Here is a 17,248-nt window from a genome sequence, read left to right on the forward strand (position 1 = left end):
TGATTCTAAAGTGAAAAGAGATACTGAAAATTTCCATGACTAAAATGGCAGGTTAACACTGGTGGATATAGTGAAATTATTGAATGAGCATTTTATCAGCATATATCATACTGGTATAAATGATGCTATGCATATATAGAAGGGAAGGGGGGCAAGTATTAGGAGAAATGGAAGTGAAAGAATCAAAGGCATATCAGGTGTTGATTGCGTTAGATGTTAATAAGGCTATGGGAATGGATGACATATCACCACGCATTCTTACAGAATGGGCAGAACAGTTAGATATGCCCCTGATCTTTTTTTTCTAATGGTTCCACCCACTACAGGTATTAGTAAACCTATAGTACACAAGTACCATGGATGGACTAAGGACATTTTTTTACTTCATTTCTTTATCAATTTCATATATATTTTTTGTAATTTTTTAAAATTTATTTTTACATAGTCCAGAAATCCTGCTTAGAAACCAAACATGGAACTTTTTCAAGTCACCTCAGGCCTCCAATAAGCAGGGCAGTGGGTAAGGTTCCTAAGGAGTGTAAAGAAGGTAAAATAGTACAAGTCCACAAGCATGGTTCTAGTACAGAAGTTTCCAGCTATTGACTAGTCTGTATAACTGCAGTTGTAGTCAAGGTGTTGGAGAGATTGATAAGGAATAGAATACAAGAGTCTGTTGATGGACATAGTATTCTTTATGAAAAGCATGGATATAATGGGTAGGTCTTCTTTCTTCTTTTAGCAATTTACTTGCTAATAAAAGATATAGTTTTAGGATAAGGTGACAAGTGTGTTAGATAAGGGAGAATCATATACATTGATATTCTTGGACTTTGTAAAAATGTTCGATAGATTACCACATGATAAGGTGATGTGCAAGCTTCAGAGAATGGGAATAAACAGTATATTGGTTATATGGATTGGAGATTAGCTCTCTGAATGATACCAGCATGTTGTGTTTGATGAAACAGTGCCTCAAAAAGTGATGTATCAAAACATTTTTGAGCTGCTGTTTAACTTGTTTGTAAATGGTATATCATGTTGACTGACTGGGGATCTTCAGTTGATCACTGATGAAGCAAAGTTGGGGAGAATTATAAGTAGCACTTCTGATGTTAATTCCATTCAGGAAGATTTTAATAGACTTTTGACTTACACAAAAGAATGGGGTTGTAGTTTTAATATTAATAAGTATAAGGTGTGGGTCAGAAGTAAAACACTTGACTAGAGACCGCAGATATGAGAGTCCTGAGAAAGATTAGAGGCGTGAACAGATGGCATCAATGGCAATATCATATTAAAAATGAGGATATTAGGAAAGAACTTGACATTGTCAGCATCCAGGAATGCATTAGCAGAGCTAATCTCACATGGTATGGTCACTTAAATAGAATGGGAGAGGAAAGATTAGCCAAACAAGTGTTCTCTGCCAGGTTGGCAGGAAAACGACCCAGAGGAAGACCAAGATATACAGGGTGTTCGGGATAAATTTGACATATTTATAATTAATTATATTTTTCCGTAAGTTACATGTATTAACACACACTTCTCTTCATTTAAAAGTCTGGACCCTTCTTCATTCACATACAAGATGTCAGAAAGGATGGATAGCTGGAACCCACCTGAATCATGGAAGAGAATAACTTGTATCATGATGATTCGTGCCCGCCATCAAAATAAGGATATTACGACTGCTGCCCAATGCTCCCTGAATACAGTAAAAACAATCAGGCATGAACTAGAGACTTGCAATGGTGACTACGAGGATGTAGCAAGAAGAAAGATCCCTAGCAGACGATCAGATTGCGTTCGTACAGCAGAATTCCTCGCAAATCTGCAGGAACAGGTGTTGAAGAACCCTGGCATTGGAATTCGGGCTTTGTTCGTGGAGTTGCTAACTGTAGTCAAGCCCTGGATAACAAGGGTAGCCAATGGTAGGCCGTATGTATGGCAGCAGGATTCGGCCCCTTGCCACACCTCTGGGAAAAGTCAAAAATGGTTGTCTGAAAATTTCTACGACTTCACCAGTCCAAATGTTTGGCCTCCAAACTCCCCAGACCTTAACCCCATGGATTATTTTGTATGGGGCGCAGTTGAAAAAGACACCAATCGCACTTCCAGTAATACAAAAGCCCAGTTAATGGATAAAATTAAAACAGTTTTTGCGGCCCTTCCCAGGGAGACTGTAGCATCAGCTTGTTCGAGGTTCCGAAGCAGAATTGAAGCTGTGATCGATGCTAATGGTGGTTATTTTGAGTAAATCTTGTTGATAGCATTGTAATTAACTCTGCCTGTAATGTTTTTTTGTCAATTCATTAAATTTAATAGATACAAAGAAGATTTTCTTTTTCCTTACGAAACTGTCAAATTTATCCCGAACACCCTGTAGGTGGATTGATACGGTACAAAGTGCCTTAGACGATAGAAATATAAGATCTGATAATGTTGGAGTCTTGACAAGTAACAGACTGATTTGGAGGAAAATTGTAGATAGGAAGTTAGTAATGATGTAATTTTTTTCATGTAGTACTGTCATATCCTGTACACCCCTTGAGGGTACATGGCAGGAATTTGATGATGATGATGAAGTATAAGGTGTTACATTTTCAAGTACTGAAACGTAAGGCAGTGTACTATATTGATGGTGCTGTACTGCAAGAAGTGGATGAGATTAGAGATTTGGGAGTGATGGTTGACAATAGACTGAAGTTTAGAGGGCATATTGCAAGTGTTGCAAAGACTGCACATTGAAGTGCTTCTATGATAAGAAGTACTTGGAGGTTGTGCTCACTCCAAGTGCGGTCTGACTAGGAAGCACTGGTTAGACCACCCTTGGACTATTGTGCTCAAATTTGGTCATCTGGTTTTCAATGTGATGTGGAAATATTGGAGATGGTCCAGAGATGATTGACTAAGATAATATCAGGGCTCTGGAAAATCTTTCTATGATGAGAGGTTGAAGAAATGTGGATTGCAGAATTTTGTGGATAGAAGGAAAAGAGGTGATATGATAGATATGTTTAAGTTAATGAGGGGATTTTATTGGATTAATTCAGATAGGATTATAAAAAGAGTAGAAGGTAAAAGGGGAAGAAACAGAAGCCATCACTGGAAGTTATAAGTGTGGTGAAGAGGAGCGTGAGAAGTAATTTTTTTTACACAGAGAACTGTCAGTGAAAGGTACGCATTACTGGAATATGTTGTTAATGTTCGGAAATGTTAAGGATTATAAGATACAATATGATAAACATGTTATCAGAACAACCCACGACAAGTCTGCTGACTCCATGGAGGATGTAATAATAATAATAATAATAATCAGAAGTTGAAAACTGGAAGTCAGATTTCTATTGAGATTCTTGTAAAAGATGTGAAAAATAGGTGCATTTTTGATTAAATTAATCTTAAAAGATTTTAATCACATTCATTTGGAAACGCAACCTCTATTATCTCATAAGTTCTCCATCCTGTTTTCAATATACACAGTGATTCTCAAGAATGCAACCTCTGCATATGATGAGAGTTACCTGTATTTGAGAAACTGTAAAAGATAACACATGCAGAACAGTAATATTAAGATATACACTCTCTGTCCAAAAAGAAACCGAACTTTTCGAAAATAGACGAAACTAGTGGCGCCACTTGTTGTATCTTTTTGTTGTCCAAAGCAGCAACCTTCATTAGTGCTGTATCAACTGTTTCTGACATTTCTTTCATTAGAAGCCGAGTTATAGTGCCAAGAGTGACAGTGTGTTTTGATGAATGGTCAGAAAATAAGTTTCAAACAGAGAGTTGCGATTGACTTTTGTGTTAAACTTGGTAAATGTTTTACCGAAACGCATCAAATGCTTCAAAAAGCATAGGTGATGAATGCTTATCCCGTGCCTTCGACTTAACGTCGAAAATTTGAGTGATTTCATCAGAGAAAACCCGAAATCATCCATGAGATTGATTGAAGATGAATTGGAGATTCCAAAATCAACTGTGCATAACATTTTGACCAAGAATTTGGGCCTTCGTAAATTGAATTCGCGATTTGTTCCCCACAAGTTAATCTATGATCAAAAAATGTATCGAATCGAGAAACTGTAAAAGATACCACATGCAGAACAGTAATATTAGGATATACACCATCTGTCCAAAGAGAAACTGAACTTTTCGAAAATAGAAGAAACTAGTGGCGCCACCTATTGTATCTTTTTGTTGTCGAAAGCGGCAACCTTCATTAGTGTTGTCAACTGTTTATGACATTTGTTTCATTAGAAGCCAAGCTATAGTGCCAAGAGTGAGTGTGTTTTGATGAACGACCTGAAAATGAGTTTCAAACAGAGAGCTGAAATTGACTTTTGTGTTAAACTTGGTAAACGTTTTACCAAAACTCATCAAATGCTTGAAAAAGCATACGGTGATGAATACTTATCTTGTACTCAAGTTTATGAGTGGTTTAAGCAATTTTAAAGTGGTCGCGAGATGCTTGAGGACGACGAAAAGCCAGGCCGTTCAAAAACTGGACTGAGGAAAGTTAACATCCAAAAAGTGCATGATTTCATGATTTGCGATTTGTTTCCCACAAGTTGACTGACGACCAAAAATTGTATCGAATTGAGCAATTTCAAAGGACCTCATTAAAACTGCTTATAAGGACTCAAACTTCCTTGAAACAATCTTTACTGGTGACGAAACCTGGTGTTTTGAGTATGAGCCTGAAACAAAGCGCCAGAGTGTTGAGTGGAGACCACAAGAAGAGGAGCATCCGAAAAAAGTTGCTTGGAGAAGTCAAAAGTAAAGACAATGCTGATTTGTTTCTACGATTCCAAGGGCATTATCCACAAAGAATTCGTTCCATCTGGACAAACGGTCAATGGTGGGTTTTATCTCGAAGTTTTGAAGTGATTGATAGCAAGAATTCGCCATGTAAGGCATGAATATTGTGATGCAGGCAGCTGGTCACTTTTGCACGATAATGCACTATCTCATCGTTCGAATATTGTGAGACAGTTTGTGAACAAAAACCAAGTTTGTGTGTTGGAACACTTGCTGTATTCACCTGATTTAGCACTCTGTGACTTCTTTCTCTTCCCCCAACTTCATTTGCTGATGAAAGGAAAGCGATATGACACCACTGAAAATGTTCAATCAACAGTAACCACGACCCTCAACAGTATCCCAAAAACCGATATAAAAAACTCATTTAACGAATCAATTGACCGTGCCAAACACTGTATCGAAGCTGAGGGAGAGTATATTAACTGAAATAACTTGGAGAGGGCGCTAGTGGGTCAGGCGCTACGAACGTGCTTTGAAGAGCTCCTGATTCAGATAAGTTTTACTAGGAATAATTAAGTATATATGCGTAATTGTTTAAGTAAGAGCGGCTGTAAACGTTGTACGCTACCGATAGTATTAGTGTGGGTTTTTTTTTCTTGCTTAAACTAAATACGAAAACGTTAATATTAGACCTAGTAACCTGCAGAGAAAAAAAAATGGCGGCTGCATTGTCATTCCATGATTTTAATTTGGATTTCAGTAGGTTCGTTAAGTGTGAGGTCTGTTATATGTATTCCTTCGATTACATAAATGATTTGTGGATGTTTAGTGCGGATGGAAGAAGGGTGTGTGCGAAATGTGACCTGAACGAGGAATTGATGAATGCGAATATGAAGTTGATGACAGAAAGTGCTAGTACCGATTGTGTCGTGAGTGCACGTTTGAAAGAGAATGGCGAGAAAGACAGGCGAAAAAATGTTAAAAAATCAGGAAAAAAGAAAAAGAGCGATTTGACAACCGTAACGGATGTTAAAAGGGACGAAAGTGAGGCGGAAAGAAACGAAATTGAGAGAACGAATGAAAGTAGAAATGGCGTGGTGCAGAAACCGCAAGTAAAAAAAATCGAAAGAATGAATGATAGCGAAAAAAGAATGACTGATGGCGAAAGTTGGACGCATGTTGGAACGAAAGTACTAAACCAAAGAAAGATGAATGACAGTAAAAGTGAAAAGAATGATAGCGAAAGTTGGACGCATGTTAGTCCGAAAGTACGGAAACAAAGAAAGATATGTGAGAGTGAAAGTGAGAAGAATGACAGTGAAAGTTGGACGTATGTTGGACCGAAAGTACGGAAACAAAGAAGGATGAATGAGAGGGAAAGTGAGAAGAGAGGGTCGAGAGTTAGAAAGTTAGAAAGATTTAATGATAGAGTGAATGTGTCGCGAGGTTCAGAAGGTGAATTGGATTGGATGAAGCAAGAAATGAAATGGATGCGGAATGAAATTAAGAGAATGCAGGTCAAAACTATTAAAATAAATCATGATGGCATGAAAGAGTTAACAAAAGATGAGCGAGTGGCGTTGTATGGCGACTCCATTATTAAAGGTGTGCTAGAGGATAAAATGCACAAGGTATGTTTTCCAGGCGGTAAAATGAGTAGAGTGATTGAGGCATTGAACATGAGGCGGGAACGAGCAAAAGAGTTAATTGTATTAATTGGAACAAATGATTTGAGAGAGAACAAAGAGCATGTCAAAATGAATGTCAGGAGACTGCTTGGAAAGATAAAGGAGAATAGTGTGACAGGAAGGGTGGTCAGTGTGTTGCCTAGGTATGATTGTGGTGAAATGAGGCGGAGAGCAAGGATTATGAATGATATTCTGGCTGAAATGTGTGAGGAGATGGGAGTACAGTTTGTTAATGTGTGGAATGAGTTTGAGGGACGAAGTGAGCTGTATGGGAGCGATGGACTGCATTTGAGTGGTTATGGTGTGAGTCGCTTGGAGAGACTGCTGCTGGAAGGTAGAGAAGTGAATAGAGAGAATGAATCAGATCAAGAGGGGAGTGATGTGGAAGAGCAGGAGAGTAAGACAGGAGAGATTGAAGGAGTGGAAATGAATGTGGAAGTGAGTGGTATGAGTATAGATAATGAGAGAATGGGTGTGCAAGAGGAGCAGGGAAACGGGGAGGCTCAGGGTGGACAGGGATACACAGCGTGAGAAAGGTGGATGCTCCAAGAGGAGGTGAGAGAATGTGTAGGCAGGAAAGTAATGGGATGATCAGGGATCAAAAGGAAACAAATGGAATTGCAAAGGGTTCTAAAATGAAGAAGCAGAAAGGGAAATGGCCCCAGTCCAGCATGGAGAGATCACATCGAGTGAGTGGTATCAGTGGCAGATGAAATGGTTGCACTAATTGCGTCTGTGCACCCAGAGATTGTCGGAATAAGTGAGACATGGTTAGATGAGGATGACATCCTGACAGGAATAGAGATGGAAAGGTATGATGTGTTTCGTGAGGATAGAAGGGGTAAAAAGGGAGGGGGAGTGCTACTGATGATAGAGAAAGAGTTATGTCCATACAAGGTAGAGATGCAAGGGGGAAATGGGGCCAGTGGTTTTGAGGCAGTATGGTGTGAGATAGAGGTGAATAGAATCAAATACTTGGTGGGATGTTGTTATAGACCTGGTAATGTGGATGGTGGTGATAGTGAAATGTATAGTCAAATAAGCCAAGCAAATAAGAAAAGGGTGATCATTATGGGTGATTTTAATTATGGCAATATAGACTGGAATGAAGAGATAGCAACTGGAAGTAAAGAAAATGAGTTTCTTGAGTTTTTGAGGGATAACTACCTCAGACAGTATGTAACAGAGGGCACAAGAGGATTAAGGGTCTTGGATTTGGTCATCTCATCGGAGGATGTAATTATCAATGAGGTATCAAATCATCCACCAATTGGTGAAAGTGACCATGAGGTGATTACTTGGGTGGTTGCCAGCAGTGCAAGGACCCCTGTGAAAAAAGGGTATATGTGGAACTACAAGGGGGGTGATTATGAAGAGCTCAGGAGACAGCTTGCAGGTGTAGCATGGAATGAGGAGTTAGCTGGAAAAGAGATCAATGCAGCTTGGGGGATTTTCAAAAAATATTTAGTGGATGCAATGTCTAAATGTATACCACGGGTGAGAAGGTTAAATAAGTTAGGTGTGAGATGGATGAATAAAGAGATTAAGCATGCAATACAGAGAAAAAGGGCATTGTGGAGGCAGCATAAGAGAAGTGGAAGTAACCAATTTCATGAGTTCTACAAAGACCAGGCAAGGAGAGTGACTTGGTTGGTGAGAGTAGCTAAAGAGAGGTATGAACAGCAGTTAGCTAATGAAGCTAAAAAGAATCCTAGGGAGTTCTTTCGATATGTAGCCAGCAAAAGAAAGAATGATTATGGAAGGATGACATTGATTGGAGGAAATGGTATAAAGACAGCTGTTGCAGAATGTGTGGTGGAGATACTTAATGAGCAGTTCATAAAGATCTTTCAATCTTGTGAATGTGACTTCATGGAGAGATTAAGAGCAGTTGATGATGGGGAGGAGAGACTGACTGTAAGTGAGCAAGAGGTGTTTGGGGAGTTGAGTAAACTAGATGTAAATAAGGCTGTGGGACTTGATAATATATCACCACGTATTCTGAAGGAATGTGCCAGAGAGTTGACACCTGCCTTGACATATTTTTTTAATACGAGTCTTGCACTTGGTCAAGTCCCTAAAGAGTGGAAGGAGGGCAAGATTGTGCCACTTCATAAAGGAGGTGATCGAACTCAAGCATCAAACTATAGGCCTATCTGTGTGTCGGGTGTTGTGGTTAAGTTGTTGGAGAAGCTTGTGAGAGCTAGAATCCAGAGTTGGGTTGACAACAATGGTATAATCTTTGATGGACAGCATGGATTTGCTAAAGGGAGGTCGTGTTTTAGTAATCTACTTACTTATTACAATAAAGTGACTGCTTCCTTGGACAGAGGAGAAGGATACACAGTAATATACTTGGATTTCGCAAAAGCTTTTGATAGAGTGCCTCATGATAAGTTGACAGTCAAACTAGAGCAGATGGGGTTGGATATTAGATTAGTGCATTGGATTGGAGACTGGCTATCTGATAGGTATCAACAAGTTGTGTATGGGGGTGCAATATCCAGGAAAAGGAAAGTCACTAGTGGAGTGCCTCAGGGATCTGTTTTAGGGCCATTACTATTTAACTTGTATATTAATGATATTGGCGAAGATTTGGATGGAGATATTCAGTTGTTTGCAGATGATGCAAAGTTGGGAAGAACCATAAAGAGTAGTGAAGATGTTGTGGCCTTGCAAGAAGACTTGAATAAATTGAGTGATTGGGCAAGCAAATGGGGATGTGAGTTCAATGTTGCAAAATGTAAGGTTTTAAAATTTGGAAAACAAAGATGGGATGCAGAATTTATGCTTGGTAAGAATATATTGTTGGAAGTAGAGGAAATAAGAGATCTGGGAGTGATAGTGGATAAAGATCTAAAATTTAGGGGTCACATCGCCAAAATTGTGAAGACAACACAAAGACTTCTGGGAATGATGAGGAGGACACTGACGTGTAGAAGTAGGGAGATTCTTGTTCCATTTTATAAGGCTTTGATTAGGCCACACATGGACTATTGTGCCCAGATTTGGTCACCTGGTTTTCAGAAGGATGAGGAGATGTTGGAAAGGGTCCAAAGGCGACTGACTAAGGTAGTTTCTGACCTCTGGAATGTCGAGTATGAGGAAAGATTGAAAAGATGTAATTTGCAGAGACTAGTGGAGAGAAGGAAGAGGGGAGATATGATAGAGACCTACAAGTTGGTAAGGGGTTGCTATAGGATCAATGGTGGAGAAGTTCTACAGCGAATAGTGGGAGATCAGGGGAGAACCAGAGGTCATCCCTGGAAACTGTATAAAGAGGGTGTGAGTAGGGGAGTGAGAGGCAGGTTTTTTTCGTGCAGAGTTGTGAATGATTGGAATGCCTTGCCTGAGAGTGTGGTGTCTGCAAGGAGTTTGAATGTGTTTAAGACCCGGTATGATGAGATGTGTGTGAGATAAAAGGACCTCCTAGATGAGTCTTTGACTCCATGAGGTCTTGTTTAATAATAATAATAATAATAATAATAATAATAATAATAAATGATTTGAATAATTATAATTGGCCTATGTTTTTTTTTCTATCAAAAGTTCGGTTTCTTTTTGGACAGAAGGCGTACAGATAACATATACCTAGTTGTAGAAAATGCTTAAGACATTACAATAACATTCTGAAAAATTCAAACTTCTGCTGAAAAACTAGGATTGCAAATCAACCAGGAATAACTGAATATTTAAACATCTGGATGTAGAAATCACAATCAAGGAGAAAATGATCAGTTTACCATCAATAACCTGAAATTTAAAAATCTCAGTTCCTTCAAATAACTCGGAACATTGGAATATGCCTACAATAGATTTTATCATTCATTACATCATTTACTATCTTCAAGTTCTGTCAAGCAGAGTTAAAACAGAAATATACACAAGACAGTCATTAGACCTATTGTTTATATAGAGCAGAAACCCTTGATATTTAAAAATAAAATCCTCTGCAAAGTCTTTGGATCTACAAGATATAACAACAGGTGAATGAAGAATAAGACATAATCAAGAACTATACAAACTGTATAGATCCCCACTTCTATCTGATGAAATCAGAATCTTTCGATATATCCAGGCCATCTCAATCTTACAGATTGAAATGGCCTGGATATATCGAAAGAATGGCATTCAAGCATTCAAGATGAAGCCTAATGGAAAGCAACCCAGACAAAGACTGTAGAGGATAGTATTCACAAAGACAGCTGAGATGGGAATCCTGGACCGGACTGAAACAGCTCGAGACAAAAAGGAATGGAAGAAGTTGGTACTTGCCATAAAGAACCTGACAGGTTTAGCAAGCTAAGGAAAAAGCAAGCCAGTAAAATAACAGTTTATCAAATTTCTGGCATACTGTTTGAATTCAAATGTGGCTTGCTTGTCTGTGTATATATACTATATATGTGTATACTCCAGTTGATGACCTTAATACAAATATCAAAATGCCAGGAAATTAAAGTTATTATTCTTAACACAGTAGCATTCTCCATAATTTTTTTTATCAAAATTAATGCTGATCACTGTATAACTTAAGAAAGGTTCTGTAAACAAGGCTGCAGTTCTTTAATGGCATGAAAATTTAGAAGGTTCAATATTTTCTTCTCTTGTCAAGTTTTTCAAATTACAGAAATAAAACTCTTTTCAAGTGAGTCTTTTTTTTCCTTTTGATATCAGAATTGTAATTAAACAGTTTGCAACAAGCCATAAGGTATACATATTTCTTTAATACCAAATATCACTAAAGAAATTACTGATTAAAAGAAAGTAAAGCAATATACTAAGTTAAATGTTTACACATATAATATTAAAAACTAAAAACCTTTCCTTTCTTTTTTAATAAAAACACTGCCTGGTGCTAAATGTAAGAAAATCTGATATTCTAAATAGCAAATATTGTACACAGCCAAATTATCCAGTTCCTCATTTGTAAGAAGTTGAGAGTGAGTCTGATGATCAAATTTCTGGCATACTGTTTGAATTCTAATGTGGCTTGCTTGTCTGTGTATATATATATACTATATGTGTGTATACTCCAGTTGATGACCTTAATACGAATATCAAAATGCCAGGAAATTAAAGTTATTATTCTTAATAATTTTTTTATGGAGAATGTAACCTTTTTAACATCGAGAAGCCAATGTTGTCAATCCCTATTCTTGAGCAATCTGCACTAATTTCATCTGTAATCCATGACACTTCCTCGCATCCTCTGAAATCATGTATACCCTTATGACACACCCCATTTATACAAGTTGATACAACCTCTTTCCAAGCAGCATCAATGTTCTTGATGCCCTGATGAAGTTCCTGTTCTTGATGAAGTGCATCAACAAAGAATTCCCTCCCCCCCAGTAATCTTAGACATATCACAGCTGTCTATTTCCTGTAGGATCTCTGCAAATGTCTGCTGAAGTTTAAAAATTTGAAATGACAACCTGGTCCTCATAAAAGAAAGATGGGGTTTATTTAGAAATTAAACTTTTGCATTTTGTTATCTCTTCAATCTTCGCTAGATGTCTGGGAACAATGACAATGTCCAAAGCAGCAGCATCATTGGATAATTAGTTTCAAGACATCACAATGTACCATTGGACAAAATGATCTGTATACTAGTCTGTGAAAGTGAAAACATCTTGTGTACAATTAATATGTACAAGATGTACATCTGAAATACAAATAATCAGTAAATCTGGCAATTATTTGGACAATTATTAATATTATTATTTGGCAATTATAATAACAGATAAGGCACTGGCAACCTCATCTGTTATTATGATATTGTAAATTTGAGTGTGCAGATTGAAATTAGCAAACCAACCTTTGCTTGCTATGGAAGATTTGTTGCTGCCTTTCTTTTAACTCAAACAAATTTTTTGCTTTATCACAAATAACACTTTGTGTGAGAGGAATGTTTCATTTAATTTATCAACCCATAATCAGAGTAACTGTTCCATTTTTCCAATAATCATAGGATCCTATGAATATCTACAAGTTGTAGCAGTTTTCCTTCTTGATCTGGTGGATATTAAAATCAGCATAAATCAAACTACTGTAAATCAAGGGTCTATTATGCATAACATATAACAATTGTTTAAATTTAGGAGATATTAAATCCCACATCATTTCAAATGTTTGAAATAATGTGGGATTTAATATCCCCTAAATTTAAATAACTTTACATTGCCGAAGTGAAGCCTAGTGGCGCTTTATTTCAGTAATATAACAATTGTATGTGTGTGTGTGTCATCTCTGAACAAAACAGTATATTATTAACATCCGAACTCAATGATGTCAGAGACTCATTATGGGAGGTTTACACTATTCCAAACAATGCTCATCCAACTGTGCCTTAAAATGATTCAATGTATTTACATTCACAACGCACTCAGGTAATTCATTTCACTCTCCATGCAAAGAACTTGCTTCTCACTGCTTTGCTCACACTCTCTTTATACAGTTTCCAGTGATGGCCTCTTGTTCTGCCCCTCCTCTTCCCTCTCATTCTATGAAAAATTTCTTCCATGTCAACCTGATAACAATCCCTGACTAGCTCATGTGTCAATATATGTCAATGAAAAATACCTTGACGAGCAGAGAAAAACAAGTTATTGTACCTCTGTACCGAGCCCTGATAAGACCTCATCTCGACTACTGTGCCCAGATTTGGTCACCTCGGTTCCTTCTTGATGGGGAGGAGGTTGAGAGGATCCAGAGGTGAGTGACTAAGATGATAGCAGGTCTATGGAATGCACCATATGAGAACAGGTTGAAGATTTGTGGGTTGCAGAAACTGGTTGATAGGCGAAAAAGGGGAGATATGATTGAGACATTCAAATTGCTAAAAGGATTCTATAGGATTAATTCAGATGATATTTTTGAGATCAGGACTGGTGGTGGGAGAACTAGGGGACACCCATGGAAGCTGGGCAAGAGCGTGGTTAGCAGGGGTGTTAGAGCTGGGTTCTTTACTTTTAGAGTGGTAAATGAGTGGAATAAGCTGCCAGAGTCTGTTGTGGGTGCTATGACAGTGAGCGAGTTCAAGGCAAGGTATGATAGATACTGTGAGAATGTTGAACAGCTGTGTGAACATGATGTTTAGGGCCTCCCTCGATGAGTCTAAGGACTCTTGGAGTAGCCCGTGGTAATAATAATAATAATAATAATAATAATATATTCTCCCCTTCTTCACGAGGCTTTGCAAATTTACATTATCGCAATCTGTAATCATACTCCATATTCCAAAGACCACTGACCACTTTCGTGAACTTTCTCCGGACCCTTTGTAGCAGTAATATACAACAACATATCCTCATTAACATGAAACCCAGTGACCAGATCTGTGCACAATAATCCATATGAGGACTGATCAAGACCTTATACAATTTCATTACGATCTCTTTATTTCTCCAAGTCAGGTCCTCTTCCTCATTGTCATTATCGATGTGAGTTTTTCAATTTGTGCAATGTGGCACGTGAATTTCAGGTCCTTGTCCACCACCACTCCCAGATCTCTCATTGACAATACTTCCATTAAAGTTTTTCCACCAAGTATACCATCATTGCTTACCAAATTTCAAAACCATACACTTTGCAACATTGAACTGACAGTTCCACTTATTGCCCATTCATGCAATCTATTCAAGTCCTCCTGCAAGACCATAACATCTGCTTGACTCATTGCTCTCCCCAATTTTTCAGAGTCTGCAAACAGCTGCATATCAGCAGTTAAACCCATCCCAATATCATTAATATACAAAGTGAACAGCAATGGTCCCAAAACTGACTCTTGAAGTACATCACTAGTGACCTTCCTCTTACAGGATACAGCACTTCCATATACAAGTTTCTGATATCTATCTGACACTGATCCAACTCAGAAGTCTGTTATCCAATTCTATCTGCTTTAATTTATTTAATAGTTTGACAGGTGGGAGCCTATCAAAAGCTTTTCCAAAATCCAAGTACACCACTGTATATGCATTTCCCCTGTCCAAGGTATTTGTCGCCTTGTTATAGTACATAAGTTACTAAAACATGATCACATCTTAACAAACCAATGCTGATAACCACAAAGAATACTGTCAACCCAATTCTGCATCCTACCTCTCACCAATCTCTCTAGCACCTTCACCAGATCTCCATATATACAGATTGGCCTATAATTTTAAGCCACAGCCTTATCACCACCTTTATGCAGTGGAACAATTTTACCTTCTTTCCACTCCTTTGGGAACCTGTGCTGTTGTAAGACTCTTATTAAACAAGCATGCTACTGCCAATTCCATGGAACATTCTCTTAAGATGAAAGGTGATATGTCATGAAATCCTATCACCTTACTGACATCAAGATTATTTGTTAAAGATACCAAACAATTTTATAAGCTAGGTTTTAATCCTTTTTTCCCAAGTGAAGCAAACAGACAAATAAGTCAAGTTTGCACCTGAACGTAATTCAAGTCTGAGGCTTACTCCACCTTTACTCGTAGTAAAGGTTGGGTAAGCTCTGATCACTTTCCTTAGTATTTCCCCCTAATGCAAAGCACCAATAAGTAGCATCATACATCTCCCCTTGGGAGATGTATGATGCTATGTATTCAAGGCAAGGGCCATTACTCCAGACCGGTTTTGACCTTTGTTGAGGTCTCGTCAGTGGGAGCCAGATCCATAAGTGCCAATGCCAAGGTAAGATGTAGAAAAACTTTCTACATCTTATTCTCATCCAGAGATTTTTTATTTAATAAGGTCAAAGCATCTTGTGGCAACTTGTTCAGGTAAAATCCATAAGCTCTGCATCACTTCAACCCTCATTCATCCATTTCACACCTACCTTTTGGCCTTCAGAAAACATTCAGACATTGATGTTATTTATTTCTTTGTCAGTTCCCAAGCAGCATTTATTTCCTTACTGCTCAACTCCTCATTCTATACTCTAGCTTCAAGCTGTCTCCTAAGCTTGTAATAATCACCATCCTTATAATCCACGTATATCTTTTTCTCACAGAAGTCTGCAAATGGCTAACCACAACACAAGTGATCACTTCATGATCACTCTCACCTACTGGAGGAAAGTGTGAAATACCACTCACAATTACATTCTCTGACGATATGATCAGATCTAAAACTCTTGATCCTCATGTGTCCCCCTTTACATACTGCCTGAGATAGTTATCTCTCAAGAAATTAATTTTCCTTATTCCCAAATGCTGTTTCTTCATTCAATCTATAGTGCCATAATTAAAATTGCCATAATAATTACCCTTCCTTTGTTCACTAATCCAAGTTGTTTATACATTTCTTCATCACCACTCTCCACATTCTCAGGCCTATAGCAAAATCCAACTAAATATGTCTTCCTGCCAACTTCCACGTTACACCACCCTGTCTCATAACCACAGTGCCACTATTTCCCTCCTTCATGTCTACCTTATGTGAACTTAATTCCCCTGCTATCATCATCAGCACTTCCTATTTTCACAAAAAATACTGTATCCTTCTATTTCTATTCCCATTACTATAATTATGTTACATAACATTGGTTTTGTTTTATTTATTTATTGGTTGATTCTTCTATTAATATTATTTATTCTTTTACTGTTAAAAAAAAAAACCATTTTACCCATTGATTTTCGTGGCTTTTTCCTAGGAGTGTTAATTTGATTTCGTCTGTCTGGTAGTAAATGATAAGTTTTTGCTTCCTCCAAAAGCTTCTGACAGTCAGCTGAATTGGCAATTGCAGGTACAGGTGACACACGATCATGCAAATAATAAGGACTCATCAGAGGCAACCTTACATGCTGCAACACCTATTTAAAAAATACGGTATAACTTGAATACACATTAATTTTACAAAGAAATATTAAAATTACTTCAAATGTATAAAAAGACCTAATTTTTGAATTTATCATAAGAGTAGAATTCTAATTATCAGAAATATTTCAGATAAGCAAGTTTACTTACAGTTCTCAAAAGAAATATCTTTCACAGTATTATCAAAGAATTTATTACATATCACCTATTTATTTACAAATTTTTACATAAGCAAAATAATGATTATTATTAGTATTGGAATATTTGAGGTTCAATGATCAATGAATATAGCAGATCCTACTTCAAAAATAATAAATTTATGTACATCTTTGCAGTATATAGATACAACTCTGATATTTATTATACAGGTGTATATCATATTCCATGGAATTAATAGAAGATCTCTTCAGGTGAAGGTAATATAATCCAACTGAAGTCTCAGCATACACATATTCCTTATCAGTAGGAGAGAAGGATATTATATTGGTTAGATGGATCACAGATTATCTCTCTAAATGATACCAGAAGGGTGTATATGATGGAGCAGTGTCTCAAAAAAAAAAAAAAAAGGGTAACCAGTGGCATACCCTAGGGTTCTGTTCTTGGGCCCCTTCTGTTTAACTTGTTTGTAAACGATATATCATGTAGACCGACTGGGGAACTTCAGTTATTTGCTGATGATGCAAAGTTGGGAAGAATTATAAGCAGCAGTGCTGATGCTGAATCCCTTCAGGAAGATTTGAATAGCCTTTTTACTTGGACAAAAGAGTGGAGTTGTAATTTTAATATCAACAAGTGCAAGGTGTTGCATTTTGGAGTGCAGAAATATAAGGCTGTGTATTATATCGATGGTGCCATACTGCAGGAAGTGGATGAGATTAGAGATTTCGGATTTGACATTAGACTGAAGTTTAGAGGGCATATTGCTAGTGTTGCAAAGGTTGCGCATCGTAGTACTGCTATGATAAGAAGTAATCTAACGTGCAAGT

General features: G+C 37.5%; 1 protein-coding gene across 4 annotated transcripts in view; it reads right to left on the reverse strand.

Annotated features, from left to right (window-relative positions):
• The window catches only part of LOC150097270 (kelch-like protein 24), a 218,732-nt gene that overhangs the window by 103,262 nt on the left and 98,222 nt on the right, over positions 1-17,248 (reverse strand). For all 4 annotated transcript variants that reach the window (XM_090407144.1, XM_090407143.1, XM_090407141.1 and 1 more), the window contains one exon: positions 16,069-16,255. In XM_090407144.1, the coding sequence (XP_090263270.1) occupies positions 16,069-16,255 (187 nt within the window). The remainder of the gene's footprint in view (positions 1-16,068; positions 16,256-17,248) is intronic.

This window comes from Typopeltis vanoorti, chromosome 17 (assembly GCF_054136105.1).
Source record: "Typopeltis vanoorti isolate ZY-2024b chromosome 17, IOZ_Tvanoo_1.0, whole genome shotgun sequence".
Taxonomy (NCBI): domain Eukaryota; kingdom Metazoa; phylum Arthropoda; class Arachnida; order Uropygi; family Thelyphonidae; genus Typopeltis; species Typopeltis vanoorti.